This window comes from Balaenoptera musculus, chromosome 15 (assembly GCF_009873245.2).
Source record: "Balaenoptera musculus isolate JJ_BM4_2016_0621 chromosome 15, mBalMus1.pri.v3, whole genome shotgun sequence".
Classification (NCBI taxonomy): Eukaryota; Metazoa; Chordata; class Mammalia; order Artiodactyla; family Balaenopteridae; genus Balaenoptera; species Balaenoptera musculus.
The window spans coordinates 27,756,132-27,781,152 of record NC_045799.1 but is presented as its reverse complement, the minus strand read 5'-3'; the positions used below and the strand labels follow the sequence as shown (position 1 = coordinate 27,781,152).

General features: G+C 47.2%; 1 protein-coding gene across 2 annotated transcripts; it reads left to right on the top strand.

The window, feature by feature from the left end:
- Nucleotides 1-1,531: 1,531 nt before the first annotated feature.
- Nucleotides 1,532-20,093, top strand: C15H20orf96 (chromosome 15 C20orf96 homolog). 2 transcript variants are annotated; one of them, XM_036824119.1, is made up of 10 exons: nucleotides 1,532-1,724; nucleotides 2,243-2,360; nucleotides 9,366-9,478; nucleotides 13,458-13,616; nucleotides 14,095-14,194; nucleotides 15,107-15,264; nucleotides 15,345-15,446; nucleotides 15,607-15,693; nucleotides 16,411-16,529; nucleotides 19,752-20,093. In XM_036824119.1, the coding sequence occupies exons 2-10, from the start codon at nucleotides 2,333-2,335 to the stop codon at nucleotides 19,810-19,812; spliced, it is 927 nt and encodes a 308-aa protein (XP_036680014.1). In that variant the 5' UTR covers nucleotides 1,532-1,724; nucleotides 2,243-2,332; the 3' UTR covers nucleotides 19,813-20,093. The 2 variants fall into 2 exon arrangements, with proteins under 2 accessions (XP_036680014.1, XP_036680013.1); XM_036824118.1 differs by lacking the exon at nucleotides 2,243-2,360.
- Nucleotides 20,094-25,021: the final 4,928 nt, after the last annotated feature.

The window sequence follows — 25,021 nt, the reverse complement described above, 5'->3', positions numbered from 1 at the left end:
CCAGTGGTTAGGGCTCCGCGCTTGCAGGCAGCATGGTTGATCCCTGGTGGGGGGAAATAAGATCCCTCATGCCCTGTGGTGCGGGAGAGTTGGGGTGAAGAATGAAAAAGAATGACTCCAGAAAGAGAGTTGCCACTTTGAGTTGAGGAAAAATGCTTTTGGGGAAATATTCAGTGTTAGAGTTGACTCTTAGGCGCCCAAGTGGAGATGTTGAGTAGGCAGTTGGATGTATGTGTCTGGAATTCGATGGAGAGGCTAGAGAAGTGAGTCTGGGAGGCATCTAGAGTTGGCATCTGAAGTCACAAGACCGGAAGGGAGCACAAATGTAGTGAGAATGGACAGAGAAAAAGAGAGGGATCTGTCTGAGTCCTGGGGCGACCTGGGAGTAAAGGGAGAAGAGGAGAAACCAGGAAAGGAGAAGAGAAGTAGGTAGGAAGCAACACAAGAGAGTGGTTTGCTGGACACCAGTTTAGAAAGTGTGTCAAGGAGGGAGTGATCCGTTGTGTCAAATGCTGCAGACAGTCTGAGTAAGATGAGGACTGAGAGGTGACCGTGGGGATTAGCAAAACGGAGGTCACTGGTAGCGTTGACAAGGGCAGTTCCAGAGGAGAGGTGGAGAGTGAAAGCCTGACTGAACAGGCTGAAAGGAATGGGAAACAGTAGGCAAACCTCTCTAGAAGTTTTGCTGTAAAGTGAAGCAGAAACGGGAGGGTAGCTGGATGGTAAGTGGTCGCTTTTTTTAATAGGAGAAATTAAAATATGTTGGTAAAGCGATGAGAATAATACAGAGGAAAGGGTGATGGAGAAAACGGGGAGAATTGCCCGGGTAATATCTTAGAGAAAATGAGTGAGGACAGGATTCAGTGCACAATTGTAGGAATCGGTGTCAGTAGGCAGTTTACACATAGTCTCAGGAGGGAGGCATGTAGGTGGGTAAATGAAGTGATGTGAAATTGTGAGTTTACTGAGCCCCATGATTTTCCTCGTAAAATAGGAAGCAACGTCATTAGCCAAGAGTAAGGATGGAGAAGGAAGTGATGGAGGTTTGCTGAGAGAAATATGACATAATTCTTTAGCATGATAGGCTGGGCCAGCTGAGGGGAATTTGAAACCACGATGAGAAAAATGTGGAGAGAGCTACTTTTTCCCTTGCGATATTAGTTCCTCTAGGCGCTCGGTAGTCTGCGTCCGTTTCCTTGGAGACCAAGACAGGCAAGAAAGCGGCAGGTCTCGCTGGGAAGTTTGAGTGGCCTTGGTTACCGCGCGACCCACGCTGAGACAAGGAAGTTGGAGAAGCCGAACAAATAGGCATTCCAAAAGATCGGGGCCCCAAGGCCTCCGTACTCTTCTTCCATTCTCCCTAATGGCGCGCGTCTTTCCGAAGTACGTAAAAGGCGTATGGAGGGGCGCTGGACCGCGCATGCGTGCGCCCAACCTATCTCTGGCTGGGTCCTCGCCGGGTGTTGTCCCAAGGTCTTTTGACCCCGCCCTCCTCCCGCCCCCCGCCCTTATCTCCCGAGCCCCGCCTCTCCCTCGAGCTCTCCAGCTCCTGCTTGGCTTGTGTCCCTCGAGGATGAGGTTTCGGCTTTGAGACCCCATGCCAGTTGCATGTTTGCTGCTTGCATCCCGTGGGTTGGGAATGATGGGAGTTCTTTCCCGCCCCAACACTTTCCAGACTCAACCACGCTGGGATTTGCTCCACAGCCCCCCAGTTCCAGGTTCTGGTGAGTCCAGGAGGGCTAGGGAAGGTATGTGGGTGGGGCTTGCTGACCCTGGGCTTGCAGTCAGCTTGCTCCAGGCCCGGCTCTGTCACGCATTTGCTGTGGGACCCAGGGCGTGGCTCTGAAGCTCAGTTTTCTCACCACCTATCAGGATGTAAGGGTGTATTATACTGCTCTCTATTTATCTCTGATTGCTTTCCTGTTGGGTCTTTTCCATGCCTTCTGTTTCTCACAGTTCTTAGCACCTCCCAGCCGATGTGCTTAGTAAATTCTGGCTGGCTGCTGAAAAAGTGATAGCTAACACTTACGGAACACTTACCACATGCTTTACAAATATCATCTTTTGGAATTTTTGTACCAACCTGTGGAGGTAGCTTTTATAATTAGATCCAGTTTACAGATGAGAAAATTGAGGCTCAGAGAGGTAAATCCACTTGATCAAGGTTACAGATAATCTGTAAGGGGGGAAGCTGGGATTTGAGCCCATGAGCTGTGTGACTGATTTGTGTTATGTCTGGTAGGATTGTGTTCCATGGCAGCAGTCCAAGCAGAAAGCCAAGCCATCTACTCTGCCTCCAATCCCACGAACTGTCAACACTAAGAAAAGCAAAATGAAGACCTGGACTACCATCCAGCCAGGTGGGCAGAGGCACTTGGGTGCTGGTGGAGATGGGGGCAGGATGGAGTGGATGCTCTTGGCCCTTGGTGACAACATTTATATCAGGGTAGGCTAACTACTGTAACAAACAATCCCCAGATTTCAAGTATTAATACAGAAACATATTTCTCATTTATGTCGAAGTACATTTGTGGATCTAGCGGGGAGGGAGTAATCTTTTTCACATGATCATTCAGGGATCTAGGCTCCTTCACCTTGTGGCAATGACATTTTTTAAGTCCTTGAAGTCCTCTGCTGGGTACTTTTGTATCCAGCAGAGAGAGAAGAGAGAGAGCAAGAGTATGGATGATCCCATGGGTAGTTCTTTTTCAGAGCGCAGACTTGAAGTGACACACATCACTTCTACTCATATTCCAGTGTCCATAACTCAGTCACATGCCTACCCTTAACCACAAGGGAAGATGGGAAATATAATCCAGCTCTGTGTCCAGGAGGAAGAGAAAACAGGGTTTGGTGAACTTGGGATAATCTCTGCCACATCACTGTCATGCCTTCCAGGGGAGTTCTGAGGCCTTGGCTCAGGCAGACATGGGTTCAAACCTTGGCTCTGCCATCTACTCTCTTGGGAAAGTGAGAGAGATGAATGAGTTTTTGTTTTCTCATTTGTAAAATGAGGACACTAATACTTACCTGATAGGATTGCTGTGAGAATTAAATGAGAAGATCTGTGTAAAGCATTGCTATTCAGACCCAACACTCCTTTTAATGACAAATATTACAAATATTTTGTAATATTCCTTTAGTATCCTGAAATAAACGTCATAGATAATATAACCTACCTACATATATAATTTTTAAATATTAATTTAATACCATAACTGTAAAGGAAATGGGAAGTTATTTATAGTTAAATAAAGTATATTTCAGTATGTAAATGCTCAGGATGGAGTCCACTAGAAGACATTAGAAAGTCATCAGAAGCTTACTCATAGATGTGGAGTCATATGTTATGGTGAACATAACAGTTGCAAATGCAGAGTGACACACGGTGGGAAATCAGGGACTCAAATAAAATACCAAGAGGGATTTTTCATTGCAACTGAGATTTCCAAAGTGGTGCCCATCTCTTGGTAAAGTTCTAAACAAAAAAAGCACAGTTTTCCCTTGATTGTAGTTGCTTTCTTGGAAAATTCAGCATTATAGTAAAACCCTGAAAAATATTCTTTGTGGCTATATGTAAAACAGAGTCAGGTTCTGGGATCAGATTGTTATAAATAGGGGTTTTACCTATGTCATATCTAGTAGGACTTAGGAGAGTTATGCCAGACAGGAGGATTCTATGTTTTATGGGGTTGTCCTGTTCTGGGGGATGTCTCGTGTCCCTGGCCCCCACCTATAGATGCCAGTTGGGCCCCCAATGAGAACCCACAGATCCCCCCCTGCCAATATATCTAAAACACCCCTGTTGAGAATCATTGATATAAAGTGATGAGTACAGAATGGTAGTGACAGAATTTTTGTCTTTGGTCCTAGACCCTATTCAAACAGCATCTACAAGGAAACTCTTGCCCTTTTCTTTCACTGGGGAAGCGGTGAGGTATGTAACAGACACAACCACAACCAGAACAAGAGCTGTTAACATATACCCAGCACTTACTATGTGCTAGATACTGTTCTCAACACTTTACACCTATCACTTCATTTAATCTTCCCAACAACCCCATGAGGTGAGTGCTGTTATCACCTCCTCTTACAGATGAGGAACCTGAGGCACAGACAGGTGTAACTCCCAGGGTCACAGGTAGGAGGGGCACATCCAGGCTGTGATATTTGGCAGTTTGGCTCCAGGAGCCACAGTCAACCACTGGAGAAATGAGTAAAAAATAAATATAAAATGTAAAACAGTAAAACTTTTAGAAAAAAACATAGGAGAGAAAAATCTTTGGGACTGATAGCCAAGTGAAGAGTTCTTTGACTTTACACGAACAGCTGGATCCATAAAAGAAAAATGAAATAAATGGACAAGTTGGACTTCCTCAAAATTTAAGACTTTTGTTCTTTTAAAGACTCTGTTAAGAGTATGAAAAGACAAGCTACAGACTTGGAGAAAATGTTTGCAAACCACATATCTGACAAAGGGCTGCTTTGTAGAATATATTGGGAACCCTCAAAAGTCAATAGAAAAACAATTCAGTTAGAAAATGGGCAAAAGACACGAAGAGGCATTTCACCCAAAGAGGAAATACATATGGTAAATAAGCACAGGAAAAGATGTTCAACATCATTATCCATTAGGGCTATGCAAATTAAACCACAGTGAGGTGTCACTGCACACCTATCAGAATGGTTAAAATGAAAAATAGTAATAACACCAAATGTTGGCAATGAGGAGAAACTGGGTCATGCATACATTGCTTGTGGGAATGTGAAACGGAGTCACCATTCTGGAAAAGAATATGGCAGTTTCTTATTAAACTAAACACACATTTCCCATAATGATCCAACAATTGCACTCTTGGGCATTTGTTCCAGAGAAGTGAAACTTATGGCCACACAAAAACCAGCGCAAAAGGATATCGAAAAGGATAAAATACCTAGGAATAAACCTACCTAAGGAGACAAAAGACCTGTATGCAGAAAACTATAAGACACTGATGAAAGAAATTAAAGATGATACAAACAGATGGAGGGATATACCATGTTCTTGGATTGGAAGAATCAACATTGTGAAAATGACTATACTACCCAAAGCAATCTACAGATTCAGTGCAATCCCTATCAAACTACCAATGGCATTTTTCACAGAACTAGAACAAAAAAATTCACAATTTGTATGGAAACACAAAAGACCCCGAATAGCCAAAGTAATCTTGAGAAAGAAAAACGGAGCTGGAGGAATCAGGCTCCCTGACTTCAGACTATACTACAAAGCTACAGTAATCAAGACAGTATGGTACAAAACAGAAATATAGATCAATGGAACAGGATAGAAAGCCCAGAGCTAAACCCACGCACATGTGGTTACCTTATCTTTGATAAAGGAGGCAAGAATATACAATGGAGAAGAGACAGCCTCTTCAATAAGTGGTGCTGGGAAAACTGGACAGCTACGTGTAAAAGAATGAAATTAGAATACTTCCTAACACCATACACAAAAATAAACTCAAAATGGATTAAATACCTAAATATAAGGCCAGGCACTATAAAACTCTTCGAAGGAAACATAGACAGAACACTCTGACATACATCACAGCAAGATCCTTTTTGACCCACCTCCTAGAGAAATGGAAATAAAAACAAAAATAAACACATGGAACCTAATGAAACTTAAAAGCTTTTGCACAGCTAAGGAAACCGTAAACAAGATGAAAAGACATCCCTCCAAATGGGAGAAAATATTTGCAAATGAAGCAACTGACAAAGGATTAATCTCCAAAATTTACAAGCAGCTTATGCAGCTCAATATCAAAAAACAAACAACCCAATCCAAAAATGGGCAGAAGACCTAAATAGACATTTCTCCAAAGAAGATATACAGATTACCAACAAACACATGAAAGGATGCTCAGCATCACTAATCATTAGAGAAATGCAAATCAAAACTGCAATGAGGTATCACCTCACACCAGTCAGAATGGCCATCATCAAAAAATCTACAAACAGTAAATGCTGGAGACGGTGTGGAGAAAAGGGAACCCTCTTGCGCTGTTGGTGGGAATGTAAATTGATATAGCCACTATGGAGAACAGTATGGAGGTTCCTTAAAAAACTAAAAGTAGAACTACCATATGACCCAGCAATCCCACTACTGGACATATACCCTGAGAAAACCATAATTCAAAAAGAGTCATGTACCACAATGTTCATTGCAGCTCTGTTTACAATAGCCAGGACATGGAAGCAACCTAAGTGTCCATCGACAGATGAGTGGATAAAGAAGATGTGGCACATATATACAATGGAATATTACTCGCCATAAAAAGAAATGAAATTGAGTTACTTGTAGTGAGGTGGATGGACCTAGAGTCTGTCATACAGAGTGAAGTAAGTCAGGAAGAGAAAAACAAATACCGTATGCTAACACATATATATGGAATCTATAAAAAAAAAAAGGTTCTGAAAAACCTAGGGGCAGGACAGGAATAAAGATGCGGACGTAGAAAATGGACTTGAGGACACTGGGAGGGGGAAGGGTAAGCTGGTATGAAATGAGAGAGTGGCATGGACATATGTACACTACCAAATGTAAAATAGATAGCTAGTGGGAAGCAGCCGCATAGCACAGGGAGATCAGCTCGGTGCTTTGTGACCACCTAGAAGGGTGGGATAGGGAGGGTGGGAGGGAGACGCAAGAGGGAGGAGATATGGGGATATATGTATATGTATAGCTGATTCACTTTGTTATACAGCAGAAACTAACACACCATTGTAAAGCAACTATACTCCAATAAAGATGTTAAAAAAAAAAAAAGGCGATGTGGTGTGTATACACACACACACACAGGAATACTACTCAGCCATAAAAAAGAATGAAATAATGCCATTTGCAGCAACATGGATGGACCTAGAGATTACCATACTAAATGAAGTGAATCAGAAAGACAAATATCATATGATATCATTTGTATGTGGAACCTAAAATATGATACAAATGAACTTATTTACAAAACAGAAACAGACTCACAGACATAGAAAACAAACTTATGGTTACCAAAGGGGAAAGGTGGGTGTAGAGATAAATTAGAAGTTTGGGATTAGCAGATACAAACTACTATATATAAAATAGATAAACAACAAGGTCCTACTGTATACCATAGGGAACTATATTCAATATCTTGTAATAAACTATAATGGAAAAGAATATGAAAAGTATATATATATATATATATATATATATATATATATATATATATATACACACATATATATATGTATAACTGAATCACTTTGCTGTACACCAGAAACTAAGACAACTTGTAAATCAACTGTACTTCAATTTAAAAAAGTGAAAAAAAAAAAAAAGTGCATGAAAGTTTCAGAGTAGCCTTATTCATAATACCCCCAAACTGGAAACAATCCAGATGTCCTTTAATGAGTGAGTAGTTAAACAAACTATGGTACGTCCATTCCATAGCATGTAGTACTGTTCAGCAAGGAAAAGGAAAGAACTTTTGATACATTCACTGACTTGGATCAATCTCCAGAGAATTATGCTGAGTGAAAAAAGCCAATCTCAGAAGTGACATACTGTATGATTCCATTTGTATAACCATCTGGGAATGACAGAATTTGTAGAAATGGAGAACAGATTAGTGATTGACAGAGGTAGGGTGAGCATGGAAGGGGAGGGAAGTGGGTGTGGCAATAAAAGGCAGCATGAGCGATCCTTGTGGTTGTGGAAATGTTGTCTTTCAATGTCCTGGTTGTGATAGTGTACTTAGTTTTGCAAGATGTTACGGTCAGGAAAAATTGGGTTAAGGGAACATAGGATTTCTCTGCGTTATTTCTTAAGTAAATGTAATCTGAATTTATTTAAAAATAAAAAGTTTAATTACAAAAAAGATAAATCAGGGCTACCACCATTAATGAAAAGAAATACTCCTTATTAAAGCGACAAATCTTCTTAAGTATTTAAGTTCAACTTAACAAATGTTATAATTTTTAAAAACCCTTGTGAAGGGGGTTTTGGAAGTTGGTTAATTAAATTCTCCTAAATCGTTTAAGCCACCTTTAAAATTTAATATATTCACTCTCATTTTCAAAAAGTTCACTTGTTCTGATTAACAAAACCACTGGGTATTTAATGTAATTCTTGTATATCTAATAAATAAACTACTAAATATGGATAATCTTATGTTCATTTAAAAGTTGTGGTAATTTATACACATTTAATAAGAGTGTATTAAACCTTTCAACTTAAAACAAATCTAAATCAAAATCTCACTTACACATTTTAAATTAGAACCACAAAATTAATCTATTAATCACTCCATCTCTCAAACAATACAATTAAATACCAGATACATACAGATAATTCATAACTTTAACACAAAATTACTCTAATTTACTTTGTCACTTCAACACTTAATACTAAATTAAGGATATTGATCCATAAAAGAAATAATATTTTTCAAAAATGAACTGCGTTGCACCTCCAACAGAGATGTTGGCGGGGGCTGACAAGGCAGCAGCAGCGTTTGTGATGATCTGTGTGATTTGCCTCATAACTGCGCAGGACGCGTGGAGAGGAAGCAGGGATTCTCAGAACATGCCCTCCGAATGCCTTTTTCTGATCTGAATTATTTTCGTGTACGTCTCAACTGGCAGGACCACAGCTTTTACAGGTATTCCGGAGACAGCTGGTTAGCATTTTGCATGGCTCCTGTGCCTTTATCTGATGCTGTGGTCCTGATCCCAATTCTCAGGTCATTGGTAATAACAGTGACAACTAGTAATTTATATTTAGCACTGAATATGGGTTAGGCACTATTCCAAATACTTTATAGTAACTTCTTATTTAATTTCACTACAACTCTGTGAGGTAGGCATGATGATTATTTCTGTTTTACAGATGGGAAAGCTGAGGGACAGAGAGGTCATGTGACCTGCCCAAGGTCATATAGCTAGTAGAAGGCAGAATCCGGATTCAAACCCAGGCTGTCTGGTTCTTTAGCTGTTGCTGTTAACCCCTACCCCTTCTGAGCTTGCCACCGGCCAGCTTGGTGGGAGAGACTGGGGATGTCTGGTCATCTCCTGCTGCTACCCCTCTCCTCCCCTCTGTTCAGTCCCACAGTCACTGTGGTATGTGGAAGTCTCCTAGGCTTCTCCGTCCTTTATAACAAGGCTCAGAGTGGGGCCTGGGAGCTAACTGATGGATGTGAGCTTCATTCCTCAGTCTCACTGTTGCACATTATAAGGACATGAGTGGATGGCATTGGGGTCTCTCATGGCTGGTGCATTCCCTGGGACCTGACCCCACATCTGCCTCTACCCTCACACTCTCTCTGTCCTTTCCTATACCCTAGGGCTGCAATCCAAGCCCACCTTGTGGATGACAAGCCAGCCGAGGAATCCACTAGAACTGCGCAGAGGAAAATTGGACTCGGGGAAGACACAGACCAAAATCCGACTAATGAGAGTATGAGGGGCATCTTTCCACAGGCACCAGGGCAGGGGGCGGGGGATGGTGATAGCAAACATGCACTGAGCACTTCATGGGTGCCTGACTTGACTCCTCCTCCTCACAGCAACCCCGTGGGCACGCTTATCATCATCCCTCTTTTACAGATGGGGAAACTGAGGTGCAGGGAGATGACACAGACCACGCAGCTAGAAAATGCAGTACCAGGGGTCAAAGCCAGTTAGGCAAACAGCAGTTTGCCTTTGTTTTTGTGTTTTTTGGCCGCGCTGCAAGGCATGTGGGATCTTAGTTCCCTGACCAGGGATCGAACCTGCGCCCCCTGCATTGGGAGCACAGAGTCTTAACCACTGGACCACTAGGGAAGTCCCTTGCCTTTGTGTTTAAGACTCAGGAAAATGATCAGAATCACTTTTTTTTTTTTTTTAACATTAATGACTGCAATGCATTAAAACATGAAATATATGAACATCTATGAAAGAACAAATAAAACCAACTCGCTGTTCACCTTTGGAGGATCCCAGGGAAACAAATCAGTAATTTTTTTTTTTTTTTGACTTAAAACAGTAGAAATTTATTGTCTCACGGTTCTGGAGGCCAGAAGTCCAAGATCAAGGTGTTGGCAGGACCGTGCTCCCTCTGAGCAGAATCACTTTTTATTTTACTGCATTAGGAACACAATTTAGTGGCTTGTTCATTTTAAAATTTCCAGTAAATTAGCCTTTCATGGAATACAGTGCATCTTAAAGCGAGGCTTAGGAGCTTACTATTAAAAAGTTTCACATCAACTAATAGAACTTTTGATAATTGGTTTTCTTACCATCCATTATTTTTTTATGGCTTCTGAACATTGTTTCAAAGTATTTGAAATGACTAGAAGAAGAGGGGGCTTTTGTGTCCACAGGAGAAAGTAAAATACCAAATACTATAAATACTACAAAATACTATAGAAGAACTCTTAACTTCTTCAGGAAAGTTTTTAGTATGATGAGTCAATGAACAATGACTGTTATATAAAGAAATAGGGAAAAATGTATTTGCCTTGAAACCTTTTTTTTCCCTTTAACCTTCAATTTTGCAAAAATGGTTTAGAGGCAGCCCTGCATTCGTAAAGTAGGAACTCGTATTTCTGATGTTATTTTTATCCTGACTTTAGAAGGGTTTATGTGTTTTTGTTTGAAACATGAACTTGGACAATTGGCTCTAAAACTTGTGCTCCTAACCAGTTCCTAATACTGTCTCTTGTAATCAGTCATTCATTAGTTTAGTCAACAAATATTTGAGCACCTACTATGTGCCAGACCCTGTTCTAGGTGTGGGGATTCACCAGTGATGTGGCCTCTGACCTTTGGGAGCTCACATTCTACTGGGGGAGACAGACAATAAGTAAGACAGATAAAAATGTAATATGTGTAGTGAGGGTAAGAGCTATGAAGAAGTGTAAAATAAGGTTAGGGGCTAAAGAGGCACAGAGGAGGGAGTGGCCATGACTGTTTTAGGAGGGTGGTCAGGGAAGGCTGCTAAGGTGGTGACATCTGAGGGGGAATGTTCCAGGCCGAGGAACTGGAAGTGCAAAGGCCCTGAGGTTGGTGTGAGGTCAGTGATGGGCCAGGTGATGAGGAAGAAAGATGGTGGGCTGTGGGGGGAAGGAGATAGCTTGGTATACAGCCCTGTAGTCCATGATTAGGCTTTGTGTTTGTATAGAGTAAGGCAGGAAGACCCTGGAGGATTCTGAGTAGAGTGGGGATATGATCTGACTTAGATTTTCACAGGAGTCCTTGGGCTGCTGCTGCTGTGCGCAGAACAGGCTGTGGGGACAAGGGGGAAACAGAGCAAGGGAGCAGAAATGACTCAGTTGGTTTGTTCTTGGATACGAAGTAGGATCCTGACTCTGCCCCTCAGCCTTAGGACAGTCACTTATTTGATCAACAACTCCTGAGAGAATGCCTACGATGTGCCAGGCACCAAGCCGGGTGTTGGGGACACAGCTATGAACACGGCCCTTAGAATTTGTGTTACGATGGAGCTTATACTTTAGTGGGGAGACACATAATAAATTAATTAAAACCCCCAAAGAGTAGTACTCATCAGTTTATTCAACCCATACTTATGGAGCTCCAGGCACTCTCCTGTGTGCTGGAGATACATACAGCTGTGACAAAACAACCAAAGCCCCTGCCCTCCTGGCTGTAAAATTCTAGTTGAGTAGACAGACACGAAACAAGATAATAAGAAAAACATGTTATGTTTGGTAGTGATGAGTCCTAGGAGAAAAATAAATTGGGAAAAGGGGAGACATAATTACGAACTGTAATTATGTAATTACAAATTGGGTAAGGGTCAGGACCGACACAAAGCAGGGTTTCTACCCTAGAGCTGGTGGTCAGGGAAGATCCATTTCTAGAGCAGAGGTCATTAATTCTGCGCTTTATCAGAATCACCTGCGAGTGGGGCTCAGTGGGCCCGAGACTCAGAGACTGGCATTTTTCACAAGATGCTTCTGGTCCCTGTGGGCCATATTTGGAGATGTTTTGGTCTGGAGATGTGAAGGCAAGATGGTGGAGCGGCTAGGAGCCCAGACTTCAAGGACAACGGCTCTGCGATGTGTGACCTTGGGTAAGGTGCTGCATCCCTCTGACCCTAAAGTGGGGATAATAATAGTCCCAAGTGAGGGAGTGCATGAGAAGTGCTTAGCATACTTTAGAGTTCATAATAAGTACTCTATGCATTTGCACTATTAGTCATTATTGTGTGAGGAATATGGGAGCTGAGGGCTAGGAAGAGGTAGTTTCTAGCAAAGGACAGAGAAATGAGGAAGAACAGAAGGAATAAAGAAGAGAGCACATAGCCTGGCAGAGGTGGAGGGTGAGAACCGGTGAGAATGGTGACTAGTCACTGAGTGTGTGAGGCGTGCCACTAAGTGGCTTGATTGTGAATATTACCTCATCTGTTTTTTATAGCAGCAGCTCTCTGAAGCGGGCATTAGTTTCCTAACCTACAGAATGAGTATAGCAGGGTCTGGGAGGCTAACTGACTCGCCCAGGTTCCCTTAGGTGGGAAGTGGCAGAGCTGGCATTTGAACCAAGGTGTGTCGAGGCCTAACATCCAAGTCTTGATCACTGTGAGGTTCAGCCACGCCTTGCAGCTTTAGGCCCTCTCAGTTCCTCATCTTAGCGTAGTGGAAAGATAGACATTGGGAGTCAGAAGTCTGCCTTTCGAGTTCCGGTGCCACTATTTCCTGGCTGTGCAACTTTGGGGCAGTCATGTAACCTGCCTGAACATCCACCTATCGGTAAAATAGAGCTGGGGAACGTAGGGTTGTTGGAGGGTAAGCGGATACCCTGAGCCGCCTGCTGAGTGAGGAGCCCTCAGCAATTGTTCTTGTTATTATTATTGTAGGTTATGTGTACCTGCTTGGGGGCCCTTAGGCAAGTCCCTTAATCCCTTAGAGGCTCATTCTTTCCCCAGGGGCTGTTGTATGAAACAGTCCTCACTCAGCTCAGCTGCCTGACGAGAAACGGTAGCGACTGTCATCCACTCTGCCTCTCCTGCTTCTTCTCCAGACAAGGCCCGTCTCCTCGGCCATCTTCTTTCCTACTTGGGCGTTTTCTATTATTGCTAGTACTATAGTTCATCGATTCTAAGAAGCCATTGATAATAAGGCGTACCTTTATCTTAATTACCCACTAATAAAATATTTGTCAATTAGACTGTAACACGCCACCAACTATAAGATATATCCCCACCTCAGAGTGTAAAATTATGGGAAAATGGGTGTTTCAGAAAGGATGAAATAATTCAAGGTGCTCTGACCCGCAGACAATGGGGAACCGCCGCCCAGCTCGGGTGGCATTTACCAGTCGAGGCCGCAAGGGGGCGGATTGCGGCGGGAGGGAAGTGGTCCCTAGGCTCCCGGAGGTTCCGGCCAGCTCCGCGCATCACGGAACACTGCCCCCCTTCCCTGTTCCTCCGCCTGCAGACGATGCTCGGGAACCGGCGAACCGCGCACCAGGAGCTCTGCAACCACGAGGACTTCCTCACCAAGCTCTGTGGCGAACTGATCAAGACCATCCAGGACACGGAGGACAGCTCGGCCCTGAAAGTGCGGGTGATGCTGCAGCAGCAGGACGTCTTCACGGTGAGCCCCCACCGTGGCCCGGCAGCCCTGCCTCTGCCCTGCGTTGCGGTCCAGCCCGCGACGCCGCCCTCCTGAGCGCTTGGGCGCCCTCTTCTGCTTTCTCCCGGCCTCTCCCGGCCCGTTGCGCAAACTGCTTCCTCCATGTGGAGGATACATCTCTTACACACTCCGCACCCCGCCCCCTGCCCCCGCCCACCTACCTGGGCTTTGGAGTCAGACTGGGGGTGGTGGGGGGTGGGGACTCATCCCCATCAGCACTTATTAGCTGGAAGACTTTGAGTTAACCTCTGAGCCCTGTAAAACTGGGGCACAACAGCACCCACCCCGAAGAGGAGTTGTGCCTGGCACACAGTATGTGTGGGGTTGGGTTTGGAGACTCCTCTGAGGAAGTACTGAGTCCTCTGACTGTCTGTGCTTTGGCCGCACCAGTGGAGGCTTGGGGTGAGCTGACCCCCCTCCCCGCCCCCCACTCCCACAGGCCATCGCTGACATCTTGGAGTACTCAAACAAGAAGAAGCTGCACCAGATGCAGTGTGAGCTTCAGGAATGGGAGGAGAAGGAGGAATCCAAGATACACAGTAAGAATCCCTGGGGCTGACTCCTTGACCCTCGCCTGGCCCTCTGGGGAGGTCAGCTGCTGGGCATTCCCCCTGCACCTCCCTTTCGGAAACCATCAGGCCCATCACGTCCCTTCTGAGGCCGATGGGACTGCTAAGATGCACAGCTGACAGCTTACTTATCAAGCACTTAGCACTTGCAGGCCCTATGTGCTTTGTTTTTATGGGTTCACTCTCCGTCATTCCGACTACCTGTAAGGCAGGGAAGTTTTTCTTTTCTCCCATTTTACAGATGAGACAACTGAGGGTAAGGGAAGTGAAGTAGCCTGCTGAAGGTTATGCAGCTAGGAGCCAGCATCCAATCCCAGCCTCCCTCTTCCTTGCCAGGGTCGCTCTGGGAGTCAGTGGCTGGGACAGGTCACTGGCCACAGACCTGCTGAGCCTGTGGTCTCTTTCCCCTGAGCAGACTAGAAGCCTTCTGAGGGGAGGGGCGGTGTGTCAGGCAGCCTCAGACGCCGGGGATCCCCTCCATGGAGGGTGGCAGGATAGACTGTCTTAATCCTGCCCTGGTCATGTCTTGGGAGCCAGTGTTGCCCCATTTCACTGGGCTCATTGCCTTGGGAGCATGTGTATGAGGAGACTGAGGTCCAGAGAGGGAGGGTCTTGGTGAGGGTCATGCAGTGTCAGTGGCAGAGCCGGGGCTTGCCTAGGGATCTTGCACTGGGATAGTTTCTTTCCTACCCAGCATTGCCTCTTCTCCTGTGAAGGTAAAGAGCTCTCTAGGGGCTTAACTGTCCACCACCTCCCAGCCTTGTGTGAACTTGCTTCAGCCCAGACCCCAATTCATTGGACAAGGAGAGCTTTGCCTCTTGGGTCTCCCCAGAGGGGTTCTTGAGGGAGGATCCTGCCTTCTGTCCCTCCTGATCTCTTCAGACCTGGAGCAGCAGGTGGAACAGCTGGATGCCAAGATCGAGAAGGTCCACAAGAAAGTGAGCTTCGTGAGCACTTACAAGGACCGTGAGTATGCCGTCAAGTCGGTCCAGGTTGCCAACCTTGTGCGCCAGCTGGAGCAGGTGAAGGACAGCCAGCAGGTAGGTGAGCCCATGGCCTTGCCTCGCCAGACCACGTGGGAGGCAGGGCTGGTGGCCAACACCCTCCTGCTGACCCCCAGGATGAGCTGGATGACCTCAGTGAGATGTGCAGAATGGTCCTGGCGTCTATGTCCAACCAGATTCAGAATAAGAAAAAAAACCTTCTGAGGTCTCTGGTCGTGGTGAGTAGCCAGCCACTGTGGCAGGTATCCAGGTCCTGCCCCCGGCCCTGCTTTTTTCCCTGTCCTCTGCCTCCAGGCCCCCCACACACCCACTGTGCTACCCAGTGCATGGTAGCCCCTGGGGCCAGACTTGGGGGCCAGACCTCTCCTTCCTCTGCAGAAAATCCAGCATGCTCATCAGGAGGCGCTCCTGCAGAAGACTTGGAATAGCCGGGTCATACTGAAATACATGGACAAGTTCCGAGAAGTGAGTGGGCAGCAAAGGTGGTCGTCACCCCTGGGCTAGAGCAGGAGGGTGGGTGGTCCCCAGGACCTGTGGGAGTCAGGCTTGTCCTGATCTGGCGCTCATGAGGTCTCTGACTCTGGTGTTAGCCTTCCTCCTTGGCAGTGCCATTAATGCCACTTATCGTTCATCTGAGAAGGGGATTCATGCTGGCCTAGGGCTTGCCTCATTAACCAACACCAGCGGCCATGACCCATCAGCAACATCACCAAGCATCACCACACGGCCATCACTTTACTTTCACTACCCAACCCTGGTCTTCACCTCTTAATTCTTGTCATTGAGCATCACTCATGACCAGTGTTAATGAAGTCCACCATCACCACCCGCTCGTGGTAATTTTCGTTATCTTGCACCTTCATCAGTTATCCGAGTGAATGGCCTTCATCATCTCCACCAGGCCCCATTAATTCTCACTGTCAAGCGCTGCCACCCATTTGCAACCTGTCTCCATTCTCCACGATCCCCTCACCCTTTCCAGCACCACCAAACATCGTCAGTAACTTGTGAGCCAGCCCTGCCCTGCACAGCGAGGCCCGCCCACCTCTGGAGTCCAGAAGTCCCAGTGACAAAGCCCAGGCCATTTCCATAGATGAATGAGGAATAATCCTTGTTCATTTTGCCCTTTTCTCTCTTTGGTTGGGGAATGTTTCGTTTCTCACTTTCCCCTGCTCTCCTCAGTTTATAGACCATTTTGAGGAGGAAATACCCATATTAAGGGCTGAGATGGAACAGCTCCAGTTTCAGATCTGGGAACCCCGAGAGATTGTATTTGCGGACATTCTGCTTCGGAGATCCAAGTATGTGATCCTTGTGTAGCTACCTCTTAAACTAGCCATGCTCTGGACTCGAAGAAGCTCTCTGTTCTCGGGGAAGGCAGCCTGGTGGAGAAGGCAGGAGGCTGGGTTTTTGCCTTGGCTCTGCCGCTGACTGTGTAGCAGATGTGACCTTTCCCATCTTTGGGCCTTAGTGTCCCATCTCTGCACAGCAGGCTGAGTTAGGTAATCTCTCTGGACCCTTCCAATTCCAGATTCCATGTTTCAACCAAGTGGGTACACCCCTAAGCTCCTGGGGTGTTCAGGAAGACAGTGTTGAGTGGGGTGGTCGGCTCCAGAGAAGAATGGCCTGGAAGGCACACTGCAGGGAGAGAAGGGTGTTCTCTCTGTGGGGCAGAATTCTGGGCCCCAAAGGAGGGACTTCCCTCCTTCCAAAACCAGTTCTCTGCCTGCCCTCCCTTGGGTCAGGCCCTCTGGGTCTGAGGGTGAGGATCCCACCAGGCCACGCCTCTCTATGCGGGGCAGATCTTACCATCTGCAAATTATTTTTCTTCTTCTTAGCTTCTGTGTCTATCTCCTTCTCTTCCTCTCCCTTTCCTTCCTCCTCCTCTACCTCCTATTCTTCATTCTCCTCTTATTTTCCTTAAAAAGTACTGTCAAATTTATGATGTGCCTATGGAGCGCCAGGCACTGTGAGTGCAAGCAACCCTTGGCTCTGCCACCATGGAGCCAAGGAGGGGCCCAGACATTAATCGGTAACGAGCCACTGACAAATGTCCCGTTGCAGCTGACCCCAGAGCTGCTGAAGCAGAGGTATGGATGTGGCCCTGGCAGAGCGTAGCCCGGACAGAGAGGAGTCTGGAGGGTCAAGAGAGGTTTCCCTGAGAATGTGACAGTTTAAACCAAGGTCTGAAGGATGATGCGTACAAGTTCACTGGGCAAAAGGGGCTGAAGGAGGAACTGAAGGAAGAACATTTCCAGGTGGTGGTGCTGGCGTCTTGGGGGTGTGGTGAGTAGGCACCGTTGTCCTGATCTGAGTTCTGAACACACTGAAATAAGACTGAAAGGGGCAAGGCAGACATGGGCCAGACTCTCACTTTTATTCTGATAAAGCTGATTTTAGAGAATGTATCAACAGCTTCTATCTCCAGGTATGTCGGCTTCCGAATACTGAACCCAGAATTAGGCAAATCGAGCTCCTTGGTCAGCTGTGTTGGAGCAGAGGAGAGTGTAGTCCTTGCAGGCTGCTTGTTGCTGAGAGAGAACAGGGCAGGGCTACCCATGCCCCGTCCTATTCTCCAGACTCACTGTTCAGGTCGTTGTACCCCTTTCCAGGGGCAGAGTGAGTAAAGAGAGGCCAGGAGCAGTATGCCTGTTGATGCCCTTCCACGGGCAGGGAGACACCAGGAATGGGAAGAAGCTTCCTCCTCCTAAAATGTGGGAATGGCGCATCCCTAGGCAGAGCTTCTCCAACCAGAATGTGCACAGGAATCACCTAGCGATCTCGTTACAAAGCAGATGCTGAACCAGTGGGTCTGGAGTGGGGCTCAGGAGTCAGCATTTCTGAGAAGCTCCCGGGTGAGGCTGATGCTGGCAGCCCCTGGCTCACAAGCCGAGCAGTGAGGCTGTGGAGGATGTGCGGTAGGAGGGAGCTTGGTGTTCACCAGGAGCCGAATGAGGCTGGAATGCAGAGTGATGGGGAGGGTAACGGGGAGGAAGCAGGACAGCTCAGCCCCTAGGAACCTCCATGCAGGGCCCGGTAGACCGAGGGAAGAGTTTGGTACTTGACCCTGAAAGCAAAGACATTTTAAGCTGAGTGGTGACATCAGATTTGCATTCCAAGAAAAGTCACTTTGAAAAGAGGGTGGAGAAGATATTGGAGAGGAGCCAGAGGAGCTGCTGGGAGTCTGGTTGGGTGTGACGGCAGTCGTGTGTGGAGGCGGTGGTTGGGAGTGACTTGGCCAGGGTGGGTGGCAGAAGGCAGAGGAGAGATGGATGGAGTGGAGAAGTATTGAAGAAGGTAAATCCGTAGCCCTTGGTGATATTTGGATGTGGGAAGTCAAGGACAGGGAGGTGTCAAGAATGACCCCTGGGTTTCTGGCTTTTGTAACAGGGTGGGTAGTGGTGCCCGATCCAGAGAGAGGGAAGGCTGGGGCCGGGGGGGTGAAGGATGCTTGCGCAGGTCAGTCAGCAGTTGACTGGGACACTGAGTTTAGTTTGCAGAGACCTCAGCGTGGAGCTGTCAGGTGGGCAGTTGGGGGTATGAGTGTAGATATCAGAAGACAGATACTGACTGGAGATGGAAATTTGGGCATTGCCGGTACAGAGATGCATTTTTTTTTTTTTTACTATTATTTTGAACAATTTCAAATATACAGAAAAGTCGGGAGAGTATTATAATGAATACCCAGTTACCCATCTAGATTTAGAAATAGTTATATTTTTGCCATATTGGCTTCATCTTCATTTCTTCCTTTTTCTTTCTTCTGAAATGTTGTAAATTGCAGACATCCTGACATTTCATGTCTAAATACTTCAGCGTGCATCAGTATGTACCATGAGAGTGGGTGAGAGAATTGGGAGGGAGAATGTAATCCTGGAGCCTTATAAATGTTCTGCTGGTCACTGAGATGGGAAAATAGTGCAGATGGGAACCCACTGCTCTTGCTACTTTTATGGAAAGAATAATGCCTGTTTTTTACTGAGCACTTATTACATGCTGGCACGGTCTCATTTAATCTTCCCATCAGTGACTGAAGGTGGACCCTCCCCACTTGACAGATGAGGAAATGAGGCTCGCCTGGGGTCTGTCACATAGTGTGTGCTTGTTACATAGGTGCCCAGTGAAGCCCAGAGGCTCAGAGAGGAGAAGCAGTGTGCTCAAGGTGACACAGAGTTAGGCTTCCCAACCAGTCATCCTGACTCCAGAGAGAGTGTTCGTCCTGAGGGGCCCCAGCACTTCAGAGCTGAGCTCCTGCTCCCTCTTGACTTCAGAGCTCTGTGGGGCAACATGAACCCTGCCAAACCAGTTCCTTTTTCATTTTGACGTGTGTGTGTGTGTGTGTGTGTGTGTGTGTGTGTGTGTGTGTGTGTGTGTTTGCTGTAAGGTCACAGGTTGTGTTTTGGGCTCCCCAAGCGAGTACCCGTGTTCTAAAGAGCAGGGCTCCTCTGAGGCCGTGCTCCCCTATCTGCAGCTCTGGCGCCCCTGCTTGGTGTCTCACAGCCCTCTTTGCTTTTTCCTACCAGGTGCACGCCTGACATGGACATCGTCCTCAACATCCCTGTGGAAGAGCTGCTGCCCTTCTAGATGGCGGGGCCGTGGGCCACCCCTCCCTCCCTGGTCTCTTCCCCACACCTAGAGCCTTGAGTTCTCTCCTTCCAAGACCACGTCCCCATTCAGACCCTGGTCTGCAGTTCCTTCCTTCCTCATACTCCCTCCCTCCCTCCTTTCCTTCCTTCCGTTCTTCCTTTTTTCTTTCCGCTTCCTGCGTCCCCCTCTCCCTCCATTCTTTTGGTTGGTGCTGCTACTTGAGCCAGGTAGGAATTCCTAGTCAAGTCCTTTTTACCAATAAAGCTGGGTTTGCCTTTGCTCTTTGCCAGTGCCTGGGGCTTCCTGAGAAGCCTAGGTAGGAATGGATTTTGTCTTAAGATTAGGGGTGGGCAACTGTGCTGCCTGCATCTGGGGCTCCAAACTTCTTGAGAAGCGCTGGAGCGCCGCCCCCGCCTGAGTCTCCATGGTTCTGTGGCTCCGGGCCACCCCCTCCCTGGTGCAGTGGGACTCCAGTTTCCCACCTGATTTGTGCCCAGACCTGTTGAGGCCAGTTCCGGGGTGGAGGGGGGATTCCTTGAGTTTGGTACACCTGGGAACTTGCTGGACCTTCACGCTGCTGGCCATCTCTTTTCCAGTCCAGCCATCTGTCTGTCCACCGCTTCTACCCCAAGGGTGTATGGACGTGAACACCAACTCATCCTCAGGTGCCTAGGCAGGCACTGTTCCCTGCCACATACTCTTTCGCGGTGGACTTAAGAGGGGTGCTGCCTGGACCCCCCTCAAGCAAGGGCTTTTGCTCCGGTTACCGGGAGGGTCACTGGCAGGTGGCCTCCAGCTGCCAGTGCCTTCGGGGTTTGCCTTGGCTGCAGAGAGCCGGGCCTCTTCCCACCTTCCATGATGCTTAATGTGCCAACACCAAAGGCTGTTCTGGCTCCAGGGCTCCTTGGAGGGTTGGCTGAGACTGCCGCTGGACCTGCACTGCAGCTTGACTCCCCCCTCTGCCCAGCCCTGTGTGCCCGTCCCTCCTCCCTCCTTCAGCCGATCCCAAGGACACTCAGTCGTCAATGTCCTGTGCCCTGTGCTCTGTCTCAGAATTGGCCTCCCTGGGGACCCAGACTGCTCCCACTCCCAAGAGCCTCTGGCCGCTCACAGATCCACTCTGTGTGTCGGGAGACTTTCGGTTACAGGTAACAGAACATCCAAGTCAAATTGGCCCAAACAATAAAGGGCTCAGGTACATAAGTATTCTAGGTGAGGTGAGGCTTTAACCAGAAATCAAGCGACGGCACCAAGGACCTAGTTTCTATTTCTCTACTTCGTTCTCCAGGGTGTTTCCTCTTGCTGAGGTCGGCACTCCCTGTGGTCCCAGTATGGCTGCCAGCACCTCCTGGGGTGTAGGATTCCTTGTTCTTGTCCTGCTGGAAATAGAGAGTGTCTCTGTCCCAGAACTTTCAGCCAACGTCTTGAGATTGCTATGACTGGACAGGCTCATATCACATGCCCACCGGGAACCAGCCTAGGAGATGGAGAGTGCCTACTAATTTAGTCTAGATCATGTGCTGGACCCGTAGAGCAGGGGAAGGGGTGGGTGGGGGGGAGCACATGACCCAGGCTAAGCCAATAGGCACCCCCAGAACCATATGGCTCTCCAAACAGAAATGGACAGTGTTGAACATCATAATAGCAAATGCTTATTAGCTAGAACTTACTTATGCTTTACGTCTATCAACTCATCACATCCTCACAGGAACAACCCTAGGAGGTAGGTATGTTAGCAGTTCAATTTTACAGATGAAGAACCCAAAGCATGAAGAGGTAAAGTGACTTTTTTGAAAGTCACCAGGCTAATGTCAGTAAGTGGTGGAGAGAGCTGAGCTGCCAGGTGTCATAGGAGCCAATTAAGACAAGTCCAAATTAAAGTAACAGTCAGGCTTCAATCGTTCACTTCCACATGTAAGGAAGAGGCTACACTGGAGAAGCACTGACATCCCTTCCTTGGATTTTCCCCTTGGAACGAATGGCACCATCCCGTCAGGTGGATCCACCCTGGGTATGCTCTCACTGCTGGGGGAGCCCCAAACAAAAGGCTCCTTCAGTTTTATGGACCTGGGGGCCACGGGGAGGGGGGATTGGGGTGGGGTAGGGAGTGTGGGAAGGGCTAGGAGCAGGAAGGCCCTGACTCCTGAGGCAGAGTGGAGACGTGTCTTCCAGGTTTCCCCCTCCCCCCATAAGGCTGAGGCACCCGAGGACGGCCTCGGCCGAAGGCAATCCCCTTCCCGCTAAAGGTCTCTGAAGACAGCTGGGATAGGAATGCAGGTTGGGGCAGGGGCTTGAGTCCTTGGCTGTGACCCACTGAGAGACCGCGTGTGCTGGCGGTGTACCACGCTGGTGTGGGGAGGTTAGCCCTCCCTGCCAGGCCTGCCGGGGAGAGCCTCTGTAATGGCCTACGGTTGTGCCTAAGAAATTAACAGATACACACTACTATATATAAAATAGGTAGGCAACGAAGACCTACCCTGTAGCACAGGGGACTATAGTCAATATCTTCTAACAATGGAAAAGAATCTGAAAAAGTGTATACATGTATATATGAATCACTTTACACCTGAAATGAACACAACACTGTAAGTCAACTATACTTCAATCAAAAAATACTTAAAAAATCAGACATAGGTTTTTGGCCAGAAGCTGGATTCCTTATAGTGAAGGGATGACTGAGTTCTGAGGAGGAAAACCAAGAAACGACACAAGAACACACAGATTCCCTCACATCACACACAGCCATCGTGCCTCCAGATGTGACAGAGAGTAACCCCACACGTGCACAGCTGTACGTGGATGTGCTCCCACTCTTCAGAGCTGCACGTGGGTTGATCCTCACATGTGCAGGTATCGATGCATATGCACGCGGATACACACCAGGACTGCCTTCATCAATAAAAAGGACTGATTGCGTGTCTTGTCAGGAATTCTCTGTATTAGTCAGCTTTAGCCCCAATAACACTGCTGCATGAGAAGCAACTGCAGAATGCAGTGGATTGCAGCAGTAAGAGTTTATTCTTTACTCGGGGTCCTCAGGTCGACTGCACTTTGGCTGAACTCAGCTAGGCTGGTTGGGTGGCTCTGCTTTAGGTTGCAGGTCAGCTGGGCTTGGCTTCAGACTGTGGGTTAGGCTCAGGGGTGCCCTTGGGCTCTGGGGCTATCTCGGGTGTGCTTTTCTCAAGGAGGATCACAGGAGCAAACGAGTCAGGCCCACACTTAAGAGCTCTGCTTGCATATGTGCTAGCATTTCATTGGGCAAAGGAAGTCACAGGTCCAGGTCCCAAATCAATTAGGCAGAGAAGTAGCTCCGCCCCCGCACCTCCCCTTACCCGCCCATGGGAGGGTAAGGGGAGTGGATGTTTGCTGAACAGTGACCCAAGTGATCGTGCTTTTCTGCCTATAGAGGCAGGGACTGAGCTCCTGGTATTAGTTTTCTATTGCTGCTGTGACAAATTATCACAAACTGAAATAAAACAACACAAATGTATTATCTGAACTATCTGTAGGTCAGAAGTCTGACAGATCTCAGAAGGCTAAAATCAAGGTGTCAGCAGAGCTGTCTTCTTTCCTGGAGGCACTAGAGGAGAATCTATTTTCTTGCCTCTTCCAGCTTCTAGAGTCCGCTTGTGTTCCTTGGCTTGTGGGCCCCTCCTCCACCTTCAAAACCAGTAACTGCAGGTTGAGTCTTTCTCCCATCACATCACTCTGGCCTCTTCTACTTTTAAGGACTCTGTGATGACACTGGGCCGACCAGGATAATTCAGGGTACTCTCTCTTTTTTACGGTCTGCTGATTGGCAACCTTAGTTTTATCTGCAATCATAATTCCTCTTTGTCATGTAACATAACACACTCCCAGATTCTGGGGATAGGATGTGGACATCTTTAGGGGCTATTATTCTGCCTACATATAGTCTGCCCCAAAGATTCATGTCCATCCCACAGGCAAAATACATTCACCTCATCCCAAAGTCTCATCCCATTATAGCATCAACTCGAAGTAAAAACAACTCATCTAAATCTTATCAGCTCAAAAGTCCCAAATAGCATCTAAACCAGGTAGAGGGAGGCTCTGAGAAGACTTCATCCTTGGGCACAATTCCTTCCCACCTGTGAACGTGTGAAACTCAAGAAACAAGTTACCTGCCGCCAAAATGCAATGGTGGGGTGGGCATAAAAGTTATAGAGTCTCCCATTCAAAAGGGAGAAAATGAAAGGAAAAAGGGAGAAAATGAAAGGCAAAAAGGAGTCACTGGTCCCAAGGGATTTCAAAATTCAGCAGCTTTCTAGGCCTGGGAAGGAATAGTCCTCTGGGCTTGTGTCATCACAGAGTCCTTAAAAATGGAAGAAGAGGGCAGAAGAAGAGGCCAGAGTTTTCAGGGAGGCAGTGGCAGGGGTGTGCGATCGGCAGTCAAATGGTCCTTGGTAGCCTGCAAAGAATGGGAGGTAGAGGGGCAAAAGTAGTGGAAATTCTTAATTTTTGGAAATCATCCACCAGGGACAGGAGCGAGCAGCAGTTGGTTTGCTCTTTTAAAGGAAAGGAGGTGGTGGTCACACCTATCTAGATAATCTAGAGGATCTAGATCTGCCTCCAAACATTTTAAAGCCTTTAGGTCTTGTGGGGTAGATCTGTAAAACAGGTTTGTGTAAAGCTCTCTAGCAGGGAGTCATTAGCCTGAGTGGGTCTGCTTTTTCCATTTTCCTCTCTCTGCCTAGGGGCTGTTGCGTCCATGGGGGGATCCCATTAGGGAGTTCTATCTTTCAGAATTTTGCACAAAAGAGGCACTGAACAGAAAGGCAGGACAACGAGCTACCCTGGGTGGGCGGGCAGACACATCTTCAGAGGCTAAGTGCAGAAGCCAAAGATTAAATACACAATGGTCCAATGCACCAAAGTGTCACTATTTATCTGGGGCAGCAGGGCTGCCGGACAGTTGTGCCTGGACTCCACCTGTCTTAACTGAGTGTATTTGTGCTGGCGTGTGGCAGGGGCCATTCCCCATTGCTAGAGACGTGGGACATGCTCAACTGGTTGAGAAAAGAGCCTGGCCAATCTAACTGCTGCAGTGGTCCCAGGGTGTCATCTGGTGGGAAAGCCCAACAGGCAGAAGATCCTGTGAGGAAAGAGAGGGCTTGCACGGGGCGCTCGAGAGGCAGGGTCGCTTTTGTGCCAAAGTCCAAATTAGGGTCCCAGCTCAGGGTGG

Excerpts from the sequence above, each read along its gene's own strand:
- C15H20orf96 (XM_036824118.1), top strand. The coding sequence starts at position 1,598 with ATGCCAGTTGCATGTTTGCTGCTTGCATCCCGTGGGTTGGGAATGATG. Across the intron at positions 1,725-9,365 it reads CCCCCCAGTTCCAGGTTCTG|GGCTGCAATCCAAGCCCACC; the intron begins GTGAGTCCAGGA and ends CCTATACCCTAG. Across the intron at positions 15,265-15,344 it reads AGGTGAAGGACAGCCAGCAG|GATGAGCTGGATGACCTCAG; the intron begins GTAGGTGAGCCC and ends GCTGACCCCCAG.